General features: G+C 41.5%; 2 protein-coding genes across 5 annotated transcripts; one reads left to right on the top strand and one right to left on the bottom strand.

The window, feature by feature from the left end:
* Window positions 1–1,895: 1,895 nt before the first annotated feature.
* On the top strand, window positions 1,896–4,887 carry LOC139772411 (uncharacterized). Of its 4 annotated transcripts, none has more exons than XM_071706096.1 (8): window positions 1,899–2,295; window positions 2,400–2,768; window positions 2,925–3,052; window positions 3,388–3,609; window positions 3,674–3,831; window positions 4,072–4,267; window positions 4,353–4,434; window positions 4,564–4,887. In XM_071706096.1, exons 2-8 carry the CDS (start codon window positions 2,491–2,493, stop codon window positions 4,760–4,762), a joined length of 1,263 nt encoding a protein of 420 aa, XP_071562197.1. In that variant the 5' UTR covers window positions 1,899–2,295; window positions 2,400–2,490; the 3' UTR covers window positions 4,763–4,887. The 4 variants fall into 4 exon arrangements, with proteins under 4 accessions (XP_071562198.1, XP_071562199.1, XP_071562197.1 ...); XM_071706095.1 differs by having other exon boundaries at window positions 2,427–2,768; XM_071706097.1 differs by having other exon boundaries at window positions 1,896–2,768; window positions 4,651–4,887.
* A 189-nt stretch (window positions 4,888–5,076) lies between these two features.
* Saysd1 (SAYSVFN motif domain containing 1) lies at window positions 5,077–6,704 on the bottom strand. Its single transcript, XM_071706114.1, has 2 exons — window positions 6,021–6,704; window positions 5,077–5,887 (listed from the first exon to the last, which is right to left on the bottom strand). Exons 1-2 carry the CDS (start codon window positions 6,171–6,173, stop codon window positions 5,528–5,530), a joined length of 513 nt encoding a protein of 170 aa, XP_071562215.1. The 5' UTR covers window positions 6,174–6,704; the 3' UTR covers window positions 5,077–5,527.
* Between the last annotated feature and the right edge of the window lie 8,747 nt (window positions 6,705–15,451).

Below are 15,451 nucleotides of genomic sequence, written 5' to 3' on the forward strand. Positions count from 1 at the left end.
AGTTTGCTTCTGCATTGGAAAACTCACGGTAAGAAAAGATATCTTTGTCCACGCAAACAATTTTTACGAATCGAACGTACTGTCTAAAGAATCTGCGTTTGCACACAGAACCGTTCGAGTGCGAGATATGCAACGATACGTTTATTACACTAGCAGGTTTAAGGGAACATCATGCTGCATTGCACCGGAACGTACCATTCCAGCAAAGATTATCATTTTTCCGACGTTTCACAGGATAAGAAGAACATAGTTAGAAGGCATAAATACACGAGAGCATTTACACTAATTTCTCCCTTTTATGTCAATTACATTTAGAAATGTATTCGCAGACATATTACATCCCGAGAAGAATACTGTCACATCACAAAAAATTTCGATTTTGAGTTAAGCCCATGAAAAGTATGCCTAAAATGTTACCTGTATGTGCTATAATAGCGTCACAAGTCTATATGCGAAATCCGCTGTAGGACGGAAAGCTGAAGTGTCATTATTAGTAAATCGGTTATGATGCAATTTCCTCGATGAATAGTGTCATAAGCGAATTGACAAATAAATCACAGCAAACCTCTTCAAGAAACAATATAAGTTTCATTATAACAAGATAGCATAATTGTAATTGCGTTATAAGTTATAACTAACTCTCACAATTCAAAAAAATTGAATTAAATTTGTTTTCCCTCTCTCCTAAAAATCGCAAATTTTTTAATTATGACAGTATTCTTCTCGGGTTGCGATACATATTAAGACTGACTTTTTACAGAGAATATATCATAAAATATATTAATTTAAAAAATATACATATATTTTATAGATATTAAACTATCTCTTGACTTGTAATGACTTAGCATAAATTAATTGCTTGATTCGTGATACTTAAAAATATAACGTTTATCTTCATTCTTGACTACTATTAGATCGTAATACTTGATATGTTAAATTTAAAAACAAACGGACATTTATATATACGTAAAAATTTTTAAATAAAAATTAATTTTTAAAAAAGGTCTGAGCTTAATTTATTTTAAGATCAAATAGATTTTAAATATCTGTGAGAATATTATCGTCATCTTACCTCCCTAATTAAACATTTAAAACATTTGTATTCTATTTCGGGAATACTTAATCAACTGAGACTTGTTACAGTTCAAATTAATAATATATAATAATAATAGTTAATAGTCGAAATGTCTGTAGTTCTGTCTGTTCATTTAAGATTGAACAAATAACGAAATTTCAATATAATAAACATATCACTAACACGCGTGAAAAATTAGTATATACATATTTCGAAAGTCTGCACAGAAGACGCTATAGTTGGAACAACCTTGCACGCGCACGTAATACATCGAAAACTATTTATAAATGAAACACCGCCATAGTATTATTACTCGAAATAAGTTACCCAACATGCGTCGTCCACGCTTCTGACGTTTGCATACGCGGTATCTAGAAAAAACGTATTTTAGTGTTTCTAAATTAGTATTTTCTAAGTGGATTTATAATCTTGTCAAATGGTCTTGCCCCAAATGCTTGTCTCAAATTTAGAAATATACGAATTTTTTTAAGAATCTTTGATAACTGTAATCCTGTCCTTTTCCTCAATAATCCGGTCTCGGCTTACCCTCCATTTAAAATTTCTCGCCAAAGTACTTAAAAAATTAGCGTTTGCTTATAATTGAATAAATTTCTGAAATTTTTATTATCTAAATAAAAGTCAAGCGCGAACTCGATCAGAGAACAAACTCTCGCCGTTATATTGTTTATATGTTTTCTTTTCTCTCACTTCCCTATTTTCCCTCATGCAAAGAAGCGGAGATGAGAACGCCGCGCGCGCACGCTCTTCACACAAGAATAAAATAAACGAGACGACGAAAAGAGGCGGACTGTAAAATATATCTTCGGGATCCCACGCAATTTGGCGACGACGGAGACAGCGGAAAACGGTCAGCTCTATCGTCTTCACGATCAAAACTTAGCCTGCGTGAAGACAGAAGTGGTCCAAGTGGACGTGTCGCGTGCTCGCACGAAATCATCCAAGATTTATCGCTAGTTTGATAATGTTATCAAATGTTTGTAATGTTATCAGGATGTGAATATTGCATTGGTCAATTCAATTAGCGGAAGTGGATTATTTTCGCGTATAATTCATCGTATAATTAGAGCTCTTTCGCGTAAATAATACACGGAAATATCTTGCACATCATATTGCAAGATTTCATTGATTTAATAACGTTGATTTAATAAGTGATTTCAGTTTCGTGAATCACACATTCGTGAATCTGGAAATGTACAAATGTGAGTTCGATCGGTTTGCATAACAAAAATCTAGGTCATAAGTATTTCCAATATTTTGAAAAGCTAGTATGCGGTTGTATAAGAAGAAGGATTTAATCTGACAGGCACGACATGATTTATCGTGTCTTTAGGATGATAGGAAGAAGCTGCCAATAACACATTTGAAAAGATTTCTACGAGAAACACCCTGCGAGGATGCATCGGGTCCTCAGCTTTCAAATGTCACGCAATATTGGCGAGTCCAGCGAATACGTGACAAAGCGGTTGTGTTTCTCGTTTCTTTTCTCGGTCGGTTTCCTGTGTCTCCTCTGCGGCTTCCTGTTGGGCCGCTTCGCCGTTCAAAGATCGTTGGAGGCTCAAGCACAAAAAACGCGCGGCGAATTAGCCGGAAATGGTCTTTGGAACACGGAGTATCTTCAGCAACTGGCACTCCGGGAATTGGAAAGAGCGCCGTTCGACTACGATCGCACGACGTATGTTGTTTTAATATTTTATCCACTCATATTTATATATAACAAATCAAAATATTCCGTAAGTAGATTAGTCTCCACGAAAATTCCTATGAAAAAGTTGTCAAATTAAATTTTTTATTAATAAGTAATTTTAATTAAATGTTTATTTTCAATTAGAAATCGGCAAACGTTGGATGAAGATATGCGACGCATTAGTGGGCTCTTTTCCAACTTGTCATTCGTTCACAAAGTGTCTAAACATGCATCATACATTCGCGCAAGTGTCCACGGTTCGCGGGAACCAGGTGAGTCCCTTAATCGATTGACACTTTAGTTAGATTTATTCGGATGAAATAAAGAGATTTATATTGATTTTTATATTGATTCTAAAACAAATTTTGTTTTCTTTCTTTGCACTCGCTACTCTACTTAATATATTCTCAAAGTATTTTGCACAATCTTCGAGATTCATCCTACATGCGACTTGCGATTCACGTGCAATTATGTGGAATAATCTTTAAAGCTTTTCGAATATTTTGTCATTTGTATGTATTTTAATTGAGAGAAAACAATGCCTCCCTTTTCTTTTCTCTTCTTCTACTCCAGGACTTTGTCCGTTTATTCTACCGAATTGTTTCAGACAGATATGTTATCTTATCCGTTAATGAAGACAATATCGCTGTAGCTCTGGAATTGGCACGAGTCCTGGACAGAATTTCTTCAGAGTACAATTGGCGACCACGACGAAGTTTGGTCTTCTGCGTATCCCTTGTGTCTTCGGACGTTTGCTCACAGGCTCTGTCTACGTTCATGTGGCGAAAGGTCCTGGCTTACGTCACAGTGCATGGTCGTTTCACGCGAGGTTTGCTTGAATTTTTATTATTCCCGTATTATCACATCGTGTGTATAGAACTGTCTAATTTCAGCTAACAGTCACGTGGTTTTGTCCGGATCGGACGTCATGCGATCCGTCGCTGTTGAAGCCATCAAGACAATCCCCGGCGATAGTAACTGGACATACCTCGAGCACGAAATATTCGGTCCCCGCCTTCCTCTAGATATTCCGCACGTGATATTTTCGTTCGTAAGTAGCCTCGTTTCATGCAAAAGTTTCGCGCTTTCGGAATCTGATCAATGTATATCGCATTTATTTTCAATTTGATAAAGTATAATCGCTGCGCTGTAGATTCTAAAATAAGATTTTAAATATTTTATTATTAAAACATCTGATTAAGACTCTTTAATAGAATATTTTCTATTAAAACTCTATTTGCGTTTGATAATATATTAATCAGAAAAATTTATCTGTACTTTTTTTATACAGAATAATAACAATCTTGCATATAGTCATCAAAATCAAAATTCCCGACTGCACGACGTAACTCTGGCGCAGATGGTTAGCCAAACTATGTGGCGATTGTCCGAAAGTACAGTTATTCAATGGGAGCCAAGATATTTTAATGAAACCGTTAACAGGATATTGGAGTCGATCGACACCAGCAGGTTTCGGGACGCGAAGGGTATTTTTCGTTTCCTATAATTTTGTTGATTTCCGGCAGGCATGTTAAAGAGCCCGTATTAATCATTACCTTTTTGTGTTTTCAGAGAAGTTGAAGAAAACGTTGAAAGTATTGCTCACAGGCGCGAAAGAGCTCAATGCAGAAATCGACGCGACAGATAATAACCAGTAAGTATAGTAAACTTAGAATTAATTAGTCATTGATTAATTTACAAACTTAATGGTGTATATCAAATTACGGGACGTGTCATTGCCAGATTATAAGATTATATATCTCAGCAGCAATATATATTCTAGGATGCTACGCATGAGGATATGGAACGATCTGCTCCTAGACCTGGACAAGGCGCTTTTATGTCCTGACAAAACTGATTCGCATTCCAGAACCGATCTAGCGACGTTTCGCGAATCTATCAGCGAGCCTACCATATTAGCCTACCTCGAACAAATGGCAAAATGTTACGAGGACGCTATAAAAGTTCTGCAGGAAAGATAGAATGAAAAGGAGGAACCCCGAGAGAGGACATGAAAATAGAGAGACTTCAGAAAATATATCGATTACAGATTGTTACAAAACACATGCTTCTTGATGTAACAATATATTTTTTCGTTATTTTCTCAGTCTCATTTGGTTTTCTATGCAAAGCAATGTAAGTGGCAAAACGAGTTGAATTAGTGAGTCTTATAAGAATCTTAATAGTTCGTTCCTGTATTATAAAAAACATATGAAAATCGTTTTGGCATTTACTTTGCTGTATATTGTCTTACATTTATTGCCCAGCAATGGACAATAACAATTTTGCAAGTGCGTAAAACAAATATATATAGATATATTTATCTCTATAAAAATGTACAAGTACAAAAGTAACGTGGTATAATACTTATTCTCACATGTATGCCTAACATATGCCTTCGATACCACATTTTATATCTCTCTGGGCTTTGCGGAATTTGTATTCGCGATTATCTCGTATATATTATGTAAGAAACACTAGATTCCCTTTAAATTAAATATCGAATTAAATAAAAATTAAATAAGAGTACTGGCTTTTAGATATATACAAATTTGGAAAAGCCACATACGATCCATATGAGTAATGTTATTTAACTTCAAATCGTGAAGCTACTTACTAGAAATTTGAAATTTGCATTACACACTCATCTCCACATCACTTTGGTCCAACCATGACATTAAATAGATCGGAATGCCAGTAACGTCTTAATATCAAATCAGTATTCAGACTTTACTGATTTGTCGATTTTATCGTACCCCTGCTATACCGTATCTTATTTCTTTCTCAAACTGCGACGCGTCGAGGGTACCCTCTATCGCCTCGCAATTCGGATTGAAGACAGAATAGGCGCTGGGTTCGCCACGTCGCTTCGGTCCGGATCTGGTGTTCAAGCAGATGAAGACCAGAGCCGACAGCACGAAGTAGACAGCACCGAACTCGTACTCCAGCGCGATCACGTACAGCGTGGCCCACAACAAGAAGTATAATAAATAGATTACTCTGTTCAACACTGTGCCTCGCGATTCCTGCGCGCTATCCTCCTCCTGGGCATCCTCCTCCTGGACGTCCTCCTCTTGGACATCCACTGACTGCTCGCACAGTTTAACCTTGAAACAATAAAAGAAAATCTTAGACTTCTTTAAATATGTCTTTTATAACTTTCTGTAAAGTTCTCGCCTGTTTTCCCTGACAAACCGCGAAAGCGCCGAGGAATTAAGGACACCCAGTACGTAACCTCACCTGTTCTTCGCTTGTGGATTCTTCGACGGATTTCCCGATTCTGTTATTACGATTCCACGAAAATATGTTTCTCATTACACTCTTAATCGATTCCATCGTCTCCTCTCTGCGCTTCTTGCGTCTATAGGCCTCCAATCTCTCCTTCACCGTCATCGTAATTGTTCCGATTTCATGGTTGACGCGTCAGCTGTTGGCTAGCTGGGCTAGCATACAGGAGACGACGCACGCCGCACGCACGTCGCACAGAGAAGCGTAATCAACCAATCACCATCGAGAGTTTTACAATGGCGCGATGGCGGTCCCATTAATTCCGGCGCTTAACGAGAGGTTCGAGCTATTTATTGAAGCGTCTTCCCGCGCGATTCACTTACTCCGGACTCCGGAGTAGATATCGAAACGGCAAGAGACGGCAAGAGACAATTCACTCACCGATCACGGCGTACTGCACGGAGACCCGCCAAATCATAGCCGGGAGGGTGATACGTACAGTGTCGTCGGTGTCCAACACGGCATTCGGCGTTCATTTCGCCCAGCGACGGCATTTCCCACTCGTTACACTCGACACGAGAAGGAACAGAATATTCGGCGTACGTTCAGCTTGCAACACACACACACACTCTGTAACCGGATTTCTTTTCGTTCGCGAGAAACAAATTACTTTACACGAGCGACAACGTCTTGCCACGACCCGCGACCGTACCGACGTTCAACGAGTAACGTATTACTTGCGCGCGCGCCGCGCGGCGAGTCGAGCCGGGAGCCTCCGAATCCGGCTGAATCACGTTCCGCCGCTCCGAGCCGCCGCGCCGACTCGGCGGCGTGACGTAGCGGCGTGACGTAGCGGCCCGGCACAGGCAGCCGCAGCGGCATACCAGACGCCATACTAGGCGCGACCGTTGAACGTTGAAACAGCGTACCTTCGAAGTCGGCGTACGATCGATCGTTCTTGTCGGTGAGCGGCCTTGCCGATTGTTTTCTTCGATGTTCGGAGTACCGTTACCTGCGGGAATCATTCGGTCATTCTCCCGGTAAATTTCAGACAGTTGTGAAGTGTTTCGTGCTCCGTGTACGCCGTGCTCCGTGCTCCGTGCTGTGGATGCTGTTTTTCGGAACGCGCTTTTCCCTGCGATTGGCACTCCTGCTCCTCGTTTTGCGGGAATAATCGAACCTCCCGTAACTTAGCCGGTCAACTTCGACTTTATTAATTTTTTTTTTTTTTAATCGTTTGTTGGTCGTTTGTTGGTGATTGTTGGCCTAATTACAACGTTTGTTGGTTCTTAATTGTTTTTTAAATTAAAAAAGAAAAATTAGCCTTAAGTTAGCCGGAAAAATTTTATTTTTAATTTAAAAAAAGTCTAATCGATGCGTAATCGTTTGCTGATGATTGTTGGTCTAATTTTAGCGTTTGTTGGTTTATTATTAGTCTTAAAAACGAAAAAAAACGAAAAATTATCTCACATTAAAGTAATCGAAGATTGGTTTATTTGCCTACGACTTAAGGTTTATTTCTATCAATTTAAGGCTAACATCTGTAAAACTGGCTATGAATACGGGCCTTAACATCGGCAGAAAATCATTCGTATGTATTTAGCCGGAAATAAACGTCTTTTTAAAGAATCTCTATATGAAATCGTTTGTATTTCGTATGAAGACTTTTGAAGTGCAATTGAAAAGGTTTGTGAGTCATTCGTTTAATTGTAATTAATTATTTATTTTTACACCATGCATTTAGCCGAAATAGATAAATTAATAAAAGTTTTTATATGGAATCGTTTGTATTTTGTATGAAGAGTTATGAAGTGTGATTAAAAAGGTTTGTGAGTCACCCAGATAATTTTAATTAAATATTTATAAACTCGGTAATTATATATAGCCGAAATATATAGATTTTTAGTTATTCATGTTAAAAGAAGAAGGCGCTAGTGTTCCCGAAGGTCCGTCTGCAGTCAGAATTAATATAAACGTTTTAAAAATTATTTTATACTGAAATAAATAAATATACAGGCTATAAGCCTGTATAGCTATAAGCGATAGTTGCTAATTGCGTTCCATCTTGAATTTTTTTTACAGTCGTTTATTAGGATTGCCCTGCTTTTAAATTGAACGCTTTTAAATGTATTATTATTAAACTACTGATATCGATATATTATTAGTAATTTAATATTAAAGCTTGACAGAGTGACGTAAACTAATTCGCTCATAGTATTAACAAGTATTATGCGTTCAAATTCTCGAAAGCTATAGCTTCTTTACTATGCTCTGCTCTCTTTATGTCGATCGATTCGGATAAAAATCTCCGAAGTCTTTCTTTCTCTCGCGATATTCCTGATACATAATCCTAGAGTAAAACTGTACAAAAGCTCTACGAAAGTGGCGATATTTTTCAAGGATCTGGTTCGAGTCTCGGCTCTTGGGGAAGGTGCGCATGTAGAAAGAGTACGTCAAGACAGTTTATCCTGCTAAATGGTTATCAATTCTCTATAAGTTCTGTATTGTTTACACATAAATTATAGAATATCTAAACGTTTCTTTTTTTTCGATGTCCTGCGAAATTGTACAATAGAGTTACAAATAAAAATAAAGCCACACTTTACGTATATTCAGTCTTTGCTAATGTTACATAATAACGTGCGAAAGAACTAACAGACTATTTAAGAGGCTATTTAAGAATTTTAATCAAGATACTGGAAGCATAAAACTGTTCAGCTAGCTTTACACAAGATATTGGTCTTCTTCTTTATGAAATCGTCAAATTATGATTATGATACATTTCTACATTATCACCAGCATCGAATCTAATCTTATTTATTGTGATACTCTTGAGAAACTGTTAATCCATTGTCTTAATAAACTCGATCGCGGCGCAGAACTGCGTCCACCAATATTGTTCCTCTCCCTCCAATCGATTCCCGTAAAAGCTGTCTACATATTGAACAGTCGATACAACGACGGCGGATTAGTCTGAAATTATTTATTAATTTATCTATTTCGGCTAAATGCATGGTGTAAAAATAAATAATTAATTACAATTAAACGAATGACTCACAAACCTTTTCAATTGCACTTCAAAAGTCTTCATACGAAATACAAACGATTTCATATAGAGATTCTTTAAAAAGACGTTTATTTCCGGCTAAATACATACGAATGATTTTCTGCCGATGTTAAGGCCCGTATTCATAGCCAGTTTTATAGATGTTAGCCTTAAATTGATAGAAATAAACCTTAAGTCGTAGGCAAATAAACCAATCTTCGATTACTTTAATGTGAGATAATTTTTCGTTTTTTTTCGTTTTTAAGACTAATAATAAACCAACAAACGCTAAAATTAGACCAACAATCATCAGCAAACGATTACGCATCGATTAGACTTTTTTTAAATTAAAAATAAAATTTTTCCGGCTAACTTAAGGCTAATTTTTCTTTTTTAATTTAAAAAACAATTAAGAACCAACAAACGTTGTAATTAGGCCAACAATCACCAACAAACGACCAACAAACGATTAAAAAAAAAAAAAATTAATAAAGTCGAAGTTGACCGGCTAAGTTACGGGAGGTAGTCGAGCCGGGAGCCTTCGAATCCGGCCGAATGCCGAATCACGTTCGGCCGCTCTCGCCGCCCGCCGCCGCGCGTCGGCGAGGCACGCGGCACGCGGCACTCGGCAGTCGGCACCTCGGCCTCGGCCTTGGCAGTCGCAATACCGCGATCGCGACCGTTGAATGAGTCCGCCGATTTCGCAGCAACGTACGTGCAAAGTCGGCGCGCGGACGATCATTTCCATCGGCGAGACAGCCTTGATACTTGTTTTGCCGACGCTCGGAGTACCCTCACCTGCGGATATTACTCACAATCAGTCATTCTCCCGATAAATTTCGAACAGGTGTCAAGTGTTTGTGCTCCGTGCCGTGGGTGCTGATTCGGAACGCGCGCTCGTTCGTGCGATTGGCATTCCTGCTCCTCGTTTCGCGGGAATAATCGACGAGGCGCTCAATAATTTGCATCAAGTGTGTATCAAGTGTCGTGAATGAATTAATGTGTCGCTCGCTCGAGACGGAGATGTCGAGGGCGTCGAGGCGAAGGTACCTCGTACGGCAATTGCGAGTCGTGACGTGTCGTGAGTGATTTGTAGTTTCGTCGTGATATTCGCGGGCGATAATCGCTCGTCCCGGCCCGGGCCGCCATATGTCGCTGGACCATCGAATGTGCGTGGCATTCATTTACGCGGCATATCTCGAATCGTGTCGTGCTTTGAACGTGCTGTGTGCTGTGCCGGAATTGTCGTGCGATTATCCCCGATTCTTTTCGAAGAGCGGAAAGAGGGCCGAGTGACAACGTGAAATCGTATCGTGATTCAAGTAAATGATTCAAGTAAATAGCACGCTGTGATACAACGATACAACGCTCGTTCGTGAATATTTCTTATTTTTGTGACTCGTGTATTTCGTGCCGCGTATAATCGCGACTCCTTATCGTGCAAAGCATGCATTAATAGTACTTACCTTCGCGAGATTTACGTGCTCGATACCGCGGCGTAATGTGCATACGATATTCAATCTTAATTGTGGTTTTGTTTAATCAATCTTATGTTACCTGTTTTTATATTACTACAGAGTAAAGTACTTCCTTCCCATGGGTACGACCTTGGCGAGGTGGGAAGGCCCAGTACCCAGTACGAGGATTTTACCCAAGCAAAACTCTTGTTCTGCTTGGATAAAAATTCAAAGACGGGGAAGCTAACGTACCCTCGTCCGCCGATTTAATTGAATAAACGAACCGCAGCCGGTTCGTCGCGTTTGCTTCGGGAGTGCCGTTCAAGTATAATCGGACTAAAGGACTTTTTTAAACGGGAGTGCCGTACAGTATCGCGCGAGAAAGACTTTTAATGAAATTAGTCCGCGCGCGATTGTAGTTTATTATCCGCGAGTGTTTCTCGCGAGTGTCCTGTGCGCGATGAGAGGAGGAAGCCTGACGTCCTGAGAGGAGGAGGAGGTCTGAGAGAGACATCGGGCCCCGGCGGAGCAACCTTGGGGTAAGTATCATCTTTTATCTGCATAAAATTAATAGTTTTTCCTCATTTATTCGGAGTTTTATTTCGATAAGCTAAAACTAATTAGAAAAAAAGAAATTATTTAAAATTTTATAAAAATTTATTTTTGTAAATATTTTTTCCGGAAAATAGATAATTATATCAGTGAATCTAATTGAAAGACGAATTTAGATGCGCGTAAAATTATGTGTATTTTTTGAAACATTTATCATTTTCAGCGCCTCTTTAATTTATATCTTTCGTTTTTGTTACAGTATCATCGTAGTTACGTGGCCGAATTACTCCGCCCGTTGCGCATCGGATCGGTGAGTGACGAATTTTTTACAATAATATGGGGTAACGAATTTGTGAGACCTATATTAGATATATTTATGTATTGTATCCACATAATAGTACTATAGATAAATGCGACTTCTTACAAATTCGTTGCTCTAAAATGGATAGACTAGATCAGACTAGGCTAAATAATTAATCCTGGAGCATCATCATTATTTATCGATTTATTGTGCTTACGGGAGAATGCATCCATAAGCACATACGTTATGTCGATGCATTATTTATTAATGCATCTAATGTTATTTGTATCGCAGAACATGCGAAGTATACCAGTCGCCTGAAATTTATATGCAATTATTTAAATTTGGCAAATATACACGGAGAAAAAAATAATGTTGTATCAACAGCCTGAGTCTAATTGGAAATAATCTTGTTAATTCAATACATTATGCTTTTGTTTTAATGAAATAAAACAAGATTATTTCCAATTAGACTAATGCTGTTGATACAACATTATTTTTTCTCTGTGTATATTTTATTGAGGACGAGCATGGCCTAGTAGACAGCGCACTGGTCTATTGAGCCAAAGGTCCCGGGTTCGATTCCCGGTAGAGCTAGAAAAATTATATTCGCTCGTTCTCCTCTTCCGGGAAGATATAATCACGACGATTTTTATTAGAACGCGATTAACATAAAATTCTTTCATTTCTTGATAATATAATTCTGTTTTACTTTCCATTGCTGCTGTGTATTAATTCTTGGACGAATACATTAATTACGCGTATCATTGTAAAATTAAAAGCAAAATTAAGTCACTTAATTAAGATTTTATTAACGATCCAACGTAGTTGTTTATTTTTTTCCGATATGATTAACGCGCGCTTATTAACGATCGCAACGATTCGTAATCAACCGCAACATTATAATCATCTACCGGCGCTGTGACACGCGGCGCGACCTCCCCCCCTGCTCGCTCGACCGTATAAATCGGCGCGTTGTCTACCGGCGGCAGTGACACGCGGCGCGACCTCCCCCCCTGCTCGCTCGACCGTATAAATCGGCGCGTTGTCTACCGGCGGCAGTGACACGCGGCGCGACCTCCCCCCCTGCTCGCTCGACCGTAAAAATCGGCGCGTTGTCTACCGGCGGCAGTGACCACGCGGCGCGACCTCCCCCCCTGCTCGCTCGACCGTATAAATCGGCGCGTTGTCTACCGGCGGCAGTGACACGCGGCGCGACCTCCCCCCCTGCTCGCTCGACCGTATAAATCGGCGCGTTGTCTACCGGCGGCAGTGACACGCGGCGCGACCTCCCCCCCTGCTCGCTCGACCGTATAAATCGGCGCGTTGTCTACCGGCGGCAGTGACACGCGGCGCGACCTCCCCCCTGCTCGCTCGACCGTATAAATCGGCGCGTTGTCTACCGGCGGCAGTGACACGCGGCGCGACTTCCCCCCTTGCTCGCTCGACCGTATAAATCGGCGCGTTGTCTACCGGCGGCAGTGACACGCGGCGCGACTTCCCCCCTTGCTCGCTCGACCGTATAAATACGCGCGTTGTCTACCGGCGGCAGTGACACGCGGCGCGACTTCCCCCCTTGCTCGCTCGACGCGGTGTTAGGGTCACTCGTGGTGGTTTTAGCCGGTAGGCTGCGGGGAAATGGCGGAACTTTAATGTTCTGCTCTCCGCAGAATCCGGCACTCCCCCCGCCCCGCCCCGGGGAAGGGGGGGTCTTCCTCCCGAAAGGGGGGTCACTGGTCACTCAAACCCCGGAAGAATGGAGGCACTCCCCGACCAGTGGTGCTCCCCGATCGGTGGCACAGCCACCGTGACTGGTTGCCACTGCTGACGGGTTGCCTCCAGGACGTCGTGGGGATTCCAGTGATGGAAGATTTCCACCACGTAAAAAGAAAAAAAAAGCTACTTAGTTAAAACGTAGGGAATAATTTTTAATTCCTTTCAGCAATTACATTTCCATTAAGCGAGAAGAGTCAAGAAACATTTTGACTATATTGCAAAAACGTTGTAAAATTGATGCAATATAGCTGAAATGCTTCTTGATTTTTCTTGCTTAAGGGATGAAGTCACACTGCATTGCCACGAGTCTCAATGTGGCTCGAGTCTGCAAAAGACATCACGCTTGAAAAAAATTAAGCGTGTAAAAAATTTTGTCTGCTAAAGACATCACGCTGATAAAGTTAAGCGTGTAATAAATCTTCCCTCCAGGGGGTGGGGGGAGTCCTCCCGGACCCTTTAGGGGCACGGGGGAGCCCTCCACTACGGGTTTTGCGCACCCGGAGTACCCGAGCACACAAGTACCGCAATCTACGGCAGCCCTACGGGTCTGTCGTGGACCGGGGAGTCCTTTTAAGGACTCGCGAGGTAAGCGGCCTCTATAAAAAGTCCGCTCGGCTGGTCGGAGCCGTGAGAGAGGAGCTTAGGCTCTCCTAACCGACCTAAGGGAAGGAAAACCCTGACAGAAAACCTCCTAAGGGTCTGCCTTCGGCGACATCACGCTTTTCTCCAGTAGTGAGCGTGTAAAAAGTAAATCCTCCTCCTGTCTGCCTTCGGCGACATCACGCTTTTCTCCAGTAGTGAGCGTGTAAAAAGTAAATCCTCCTCCTGTCTGCCTTCGGCGACATCACGCTTTTCTCCAGTAGTGAGCGTGTAAAAAGTAAATCCTCCTCCTGTCTGCCTTCGGCGACATCACGCTTTTCTCCAGTAGTGAGCGTGTAAAAAGTAAATCCTCCTCCTGTCTGCCTTCGGCGACATCACGCTTTTCTCCAGTAGTGAGCGTGTAAAAAGTAAATCCTCCTCCTGTCTGCCTTCGGCGACATCACGCTTTTCTCCAGTAGTGAGCGTGTAAAAAGTAAATCCTCCTCCTGTCTGCCTTCGGCGACATCACGCTTTTCTCCAGTAGTGAGCGTGTAAAAAGTAAATCCTCCTCCTGTCTGCCTTCGGCGACATCACGCTTTTCTCCAGTAGTGAGCGTGTAAAAAGTAAATCCTCCTCCTGTCTGCCTTCGGCGACATCACGCTTTTCTCCAGTAGTGAGCGTGTAAAAAGTAAATCCTCCTCCTGTCTGCCTTCGGCGACATCACGCTTTTCTCCAGTAGTGAGCGTGTAAAAAGTAAATCCTCCTCCTGTCTGCCTTCGGCGACATCACGCTTTTCTCCAGTAGTGAGCGTGTAAAAAGTAAATCCTCCTCCTGTCTGCCTTCGGCGACATCACGCTTTTCTCCAGTAGTGAGCGTGTAAAAAGTAAATCCTCCTCCTGTCTGCCTTCGGCGACATCACGCTTTTCTCCAGTAGTGAGCGTGTAAAAAGTAAATCCTCCTCCTGTCTGCCTTCGGCGACATCACGCTTTTCTCCAGTAGTGAGCGTGTAAAAAGTAAATCCTCCTCCTGTCTGCCTTCGGCGACATCACGCTTTTCTCCAGTAGTGAGCGTGTAAAAAGTAAATCCTCCTCCTGTCTGCCTTCGGCGACATCACGCTTTTCTCCAGTAGTGAGCGTGTAAAAAGTAAATCCTCCTCCTGTCTGCCTTCGGCGACATCACGCTTTTCTCCAGTAGTGAGCGTGTAAAAAGTAAATCCTCCTCCTGTCTGCCTTCGGCGACATCACGCTTTTCTCCAGTAGTGAGCGTGTAAAAAGTAAATCCTCCTCCTGTCTGCCTTCGGCGACATCACGCTTTTCTCCAGTAGTGAGCGTGTAAAAAGTAAATCCTCCTCCTGTCTGCCTTCGGCGACATCACGCTTTTCTCCAGTAGTGAGCGTGTAAAAAGTAAATCCTCCTCCTGTCTGCCTTCGGCGACATCACGCTTTTCTCCAGTAGTGAGCGTGTAAAAAGTAAATCCTCCTCCTGTCTGCCTTCGGCGACATCACGCTTTTCTCCAGTAGTGAGCGTGTAAAAAGTAAATCCTCCTCCTGTCTGCCTTCGGCGACATCACGCTTTTCTCCAGTAGTGAGCGTGTAAAAAGTAAATCCTCCTCCTGTCTGCCTTCGGCGACATCACGCTTTTCTCCAGTAGTGAGCGTGTAAAAAGTAAATCCTCCTCCTGTCTGCCTTCGGCGACATCACGCTTTTCTCCAGTAGTGAGCGTGTAAAAAGTAA

Source organism: Temnothorax nylanderi, unplaced genomic scaffold (genome assembly GCF_030848795.1).
Source record: "Temnothorax nylanderi isolate EJ_2023f unplaced genomic scaffold, tnyl_v1.0 TNYL_tig0049_pilon, whole genome shotgun sequence".
Lineage (NCBI taxonomy): Eukaryota > Metazoa > Arthropoda > Insecta > Hymenoptera > Formicidae > Temnothorax > Temnothorax nylanderi.

Excerpts from the sequence above, each read along its gene's own strand:
- LOC139772411 (XM_071706096.1), top strand. The coding sequence starts at position 2,491 with ATGCATCGGGTCCTCAGCTTTCAAATGTCACGCAATATTGGCGAGTCC. Across the intron at positions 2,769-2,924 it reads TTCGACTACGATCGCACGAC|AAATCGGCAAACGTTGGATG; the intron begins GTATGTTGTTTT and ends ATTTTCAATTAG. Across the intron at positions 4,268-4,352 it reads CAGGTTTCGGGACGCGAAGG|AGAAGTTGAAGAAAACGTTG; the intron begins GTATTTTTCGTT and ends TTGTGTTTTCAG.
- Saysd1 (XM_071706114.1), bottom strand. The coding sequence starts at position 6,173 with ATGACGGTGAAGGAGAGATTGGAGGCCTATAGACGCAAGAAGCGCAGA. Across the intron at positions 5,888-6,020 it reads AATCCACAAGCGAAGAACAG|GTTAAACTGTGCGAGCAGTC; the intron begins GTGAGGTTACGT and ends TATTGTTTCAAG.